Source organism: Notolepis coatsorum (genome assembly GCF_963971535.1).
Source record: "Notolepis coatsorum genome assembly, chromosome: 14".
In the NCBI taxonomy this organism is placed as follows: Eukaryota; Metazoa; Chordata; class Actinopteri; order Aulopiformes; family Paralepididae; genus Notolepis; species Notolepis coatsorum.
Window position 1 is genome coordinate 66,742,404 of NC_140178.1, and position 4,749 is coordinate 66,747,152.

General features: G+C 53.1%; 1 protein-coding gene across 1 annotated transcript; it reads right to left on the reverse strand.

Annotated features, from left to right (window-relative positions):
• Positions 1-960: 960 nt before the first annotated feature.
• On the reverse strand, positions 961-3,953 carry LOC311241253 (transmembrane protein 100). Its single transcript, XM_084330016.1, has 2 exons — positions 3,902-3,953; positions 961-3,766 (listed from the first exon to the last, which is right to left on the reverse strand). Exon 2 carries the CDS (start codon positions 3,674-3,676, stop codon positions 3,284-3,286), a length of 393 nt encoding a protein of 130 aa, XP_084186142.1. The 5' UTR covers positions 3,677-3,766; positions 3,902-3,953; the 3' UTR covers positions 961-3,283.
• Positions 3,954-4,749: the final 796 nt, after the last annotated feature.

Consider the following 4,749-nt stretch of genomic DNA (forward strand, 5'->3'; position numbering starts at 1 on the left):
GACGTTGCTAGCTCTTTGCGATATGTGTTTCTCAATGAAATCGCACAACTCTCTCTCTTTCTCTCCCACTGATCCCAATGACGTCTGACAGTGTCTTCCCCATCTATCTTCCTTGGGGGGGAAACACCCCGTCTGTGCCAGGATGCTTGGCGCTCTGGCACAAGTAGACAGACAGACAGACGAGAAAATAAATATACACACTCTAATCCATAGCTTCTGCCTCTACATCCATAACCATTGAAATGTGAAACATTTCTCAAGCTTCAGCCCTGCTGGAGAATACGCCGTCTGAATAACAGAGCTCTTGTTCACATCGGCTACTAGGATCTGGGAGGATCTGAGCAGCAGTGCGATGGATATAGATGCCTCGACGGGGAGGGCTTCGGCGAGGTATAGAGACATTCTGCTAGCCATCCTCATCCTAATGTAATCCAACCCCCACCTGGGGCTTCTCTCTAGCGGCAGCCCACCGTTCAGAGAACACCACGATGCTGCTGAGCTAAAAACAGCACGCTCATAAATATTCTCCCCACTTCCTTTGATATCCACATCAACGCACAAACGAAAAAAGACGCGATGTGGTCGTTCGTGGGCGTCTACTGTGCTCAGGATACAGGGAAGGCAGAGTTCTCTTGGCTGAATCTCTTTCTAGTGAGTTGGGAGGTGCAGGACTCCTCCTCTGTGGCCCAGTGCCCAGACTTCTGTCATCGTCCCTGCTGCTAAAACTTAGAAGGCGCCGAGATCCCGATCTGCAGTCAACTTGACGATCTCACTGCTCCTTCCTGTAATGTGTTCTCTATCCCCCCGAAGAATGATCCTATTCTGTTCAGCATGGCCGATTCCAATCTGGCCACAGACTGTTCAACGCTACATAAAGTGAATAGACATAATCTCCCAGACTCTCCCTCTCTCTTGCACCGCCCCCCCCCCCCCCCCCCCCCCCTAACTGATACAGGGAGCCAACTATGGTGGAGCTTGGCTGGCAAACAAACACCACACAATGGAGCGTCCACAAATGCATAACGAGCTGCTACATATTCAGGGTTGAGACAAAACCGTGAGAGTGGGCCGATCCATCGCATGTGGACTAGTACACAGCTGAAGCAGGCAGGCAGGCCAAGTCTCGTCTCGTAGCTGGTTGACCGACGGCAAGGTCTTTGGCACCGTGTGTTAGCTGTTCCCTCTTAATGCACAGACGCAGTGAGCGGTCGCCGATGCAGGGAGCCCGGGTCAATACTACAGCAAATCAATGACACTCCTCAAGGGTGAACAAGTGTCAGTGGCAGTGCACACTCCTACACAGGCACAGGGCTAGACTCCCTGCTATCCTCTGTGCCGTGCACTATGGATACCGTACATGACACTCTCCCCCTTCTGTTTACCTTCACTCCCACCTTTACATTCAGAGACATACTGCAGAATGATTAAGACGTGAATGATATAATACTATTGTGTCCCTCATCCTGTGAGACCACACGCAACCAACAATGTGCGCCTATTCACAGATGCGGAGCTGAGCACAGCTGCATTTATCCATTCTCTAACAAAGCACAGCGGCGCAACAGAGGGAATCCCCGGTGCACGCTGATGGAACACACGTTTTTGTCAATAATCGCAGCGGAACGGTCCAGTTCCCTTATAGGGTCATACTGACAAAAGGGACTCGCCCGCCACTCTCACTCAAAATCTGTTCTTCTTTGTACAAGAGAGAGAGAAAGAAATCCACATTCTATGGCACAGAGAAACTCAAGGAATATAATGGCTGTAGGGCTCTGGCGCTTATAGTGTGTGTGTTAATGTGTAGTGTCATGCTGCAGCAGACAGTCCCTCTGGGGAGATCATAATGGGGTTGAGAGTGAGATGAAAAAGCAGGGGGGGGTGTGAGATGAGAGGAAGGTGTAGAAATAGTGGTGGAGGGAGAAGGAGGAGGAGGGGAGTCCTGTCAGGGAAGGGGGTGAGGGGTTGTGGTGGGCTGGGGCGAGAGGGGGTAAATTCTCAGGAGAGCAGATGGAAAAGAGGGGGGAACTCGACAGAGCCTTTTTCCATGAGCACTCGCACAAGGCAACCATGCCGGGGGGGGCTCTAACGGGGAGCAGGCGAGAGTCAAATTGTCTACTGGGTGGCATGTCCCCTCAGGGAGAGTGTCCTTCAGTAATCCTGGCCTGCAGAGGTGAGGTCCCCCACGTACACACACACACACACACAGTATGCTGGACATCAGCCCCAGCTCGCTCACACACAGGCGGGAGAGTAATCGGTCAGTCAGTAAAGTCAGTCAATGGGCCTCTCTTTTCTCCTGACAAGCTGGAGCAACAAAAGGCCCTTCAGAGCCTGTTTCCTCTCTCAGGCTCCACTGGAAATGTCTCCCCCTTGGTCTCTAGACTCTGGCCTGGTACAGTAGTGCAGTCTGTGCTGGAGGAAACACACATGCACACACACATACATACGTATGCACATGCACACACGCACACACATGGACATGATTTCTTTGTTCCTTATCACTGGAGTCTACATGGAACAAATCCAAAGATCCTGTACTTGATTCAATTAGCCAGAATCTCTCTTCACACACACACACACACCAGACATCCTCCCACTTCCCCAGCAGATCCTGTGCCCTCTCTCCAGCTCGTCGTCCACACAGCTGCCAGTAAGATCCTGCTGGACTCAGGTTCCACTATCCCGTTGCGTAAAAAAAGCCCCAACACATAGCTGCGGTGTCACAGGACGAGTGAATGACGTGGGCCGCTGACGCGGGTGCACTCCTCTTTCGGCTGGGTGTCGGGTTGCCGTCTTTGGCCCACTTCTGGCCTCTCGGACGGTCACCTGTCCTGGCAGGAGGAATGCCGCGATTGACGTACCCTGTGACGCCAGCGCCGACTCCGGCAGCAGCAGCTCTGCATAGCTGGATGAGCGTCCCCGCTGGGTGAGCTGTGTGTGTGTATGTGTGTGAAAGTGTGTTATGTGTGCATGTGTTTTGTGCTTGTGTGTAGTGCATATGTGTGCATATCGCCTCTGAGGTTGTTTTGACACTGGACACTTGCTATCTGATGGTAAAGGAGATAGACGATAGTGGGCGCTCCTCGTGCCAAACCCAAAAAGCTCCAAACTCCACGGTCCCCACAGATCCTCACTGTGCTGTCTGTCTCTTTGTCCATGAACCCCAGGCCCCGGTTCTCTGGGCCGTGTGATGAAGACTAGAGGGGGTTTGGGGCTAGCGGGGGTTGATGCTCCTGGCCCTGGGCTTGTCTCTCCTCTCTCGTCCCTGTCCCCCCACAGTGCTTCACAGGGGGCACTGCTCAGAGGTGAAGGAGCCCGCCTCTTTCTTTTTCCTCCTCTTCTTCTTGTTGTGGACGACCCAGCAGGCAGTGGCCGTCAGCACCAGGACCAGGCCCACTATGAGCAGCACCACCGACACCACTTTGGTCTGAGGCAGGTCATTGTAGGTGTAGGTTACCCCGGTTCCCGCCACTCCGATTACCAACGAGATGATCCCGAAGGGGAAAATGCAGCGGTACCAGGACTTCTCCATGCCCCCTGTGGCCTGGGACAGACGCTCCAAGGAGGAGAGCACATCTGGGACCTTGGGCCCCCCGGCTTCCAGGGATAGTCCCTCCTGTCCTAAGGAACCCCGGGGCTGTGGCTGGCAGGCGAGGCGGCCCGTGGTGCAGCCCATCCCAGTGCAGTAGGCTGGGGGGGGGGGTCCTGGGACCAGGCTGAGGGGTGGCTGCTGACTTCTTGGATATCCTCCGTCGTCAGCTCTGGCCTGGAGAGACAGAAACAGAGAAAGAAAGAAAGACAGAGAAAAGAGAGAGCAGAATGAGGTCTGTATGAGACCAGAGAAGAGACTGGAGGAGGAATGCCAGATGAAGGCTTTTAGTCAGCGCAGAAACCCACTCACTCTTTCCCTCTCTCTCCCTCCCTCTCTGGCTGTCTCTCTGTGCTCTGTCTGTTGGCTCTCTGGCAGCACATTGTACACTCTGCTTCAAGTACCAAGGGAGGATATATAAGGGGCCAAAGGCAGGGAGGAGCTAGGGAAGGCAAAAGAGGGCAAGTCCAGCCCTGTGATTGGTTCTCCCTTGTGTGGCGTCAACCAGTGGAGCAGGGAGGATGGGGAGTGGAGGACGAACAGGAAGGGGGAGGGGAGAAGATTTAACTGCTTCCTCTATTCTCTGTTTCCCCATCATTCCCCCATTCTCAGTCTTTCTTTCTTTTTTTGTCTTCCTGTGGTGACGAGTAATAGTTTCCTTTGGGGAACAGAAAAGCCTACCACTGGGTGGTACTGGCAGAACAGGATTACAATTCTCTCTACTCCGACTTCAAAGACACGAGAGGAGAAAGACAGGGATATCCCTAACCGCCAGACCTTAATACTACTGTTCCCATCTCGTCGGTGGGTGGGGGGACATCACAGTTAACTGCACGTCGGGCGACACAGACAACATGTAGGTATGATGGTCAGAGAGAGGCGCCCACACAGAAGTATAATTCTGCCTCTTAGACATCATTTTCACAATGTGCAAAATGCAATGTGCAATACGGTTGTCAGCCGCAACAGTGTTTCTCAAGTGTAGTCCGGGTGGGTGGGGGGGGGCCGTCAATGGGCTCTGTTTATGAGTCATGAGTTTATGAGCCTGACTGCTTGGGGGAAAAAGCTGTTCTTCAGGGCTCTGAAGCATTTGATTTGTTATAACTGTTTTAGTGCACTCCCTCTGAGCTAGACATGACTGATGGGCCAATCAGAGCAAC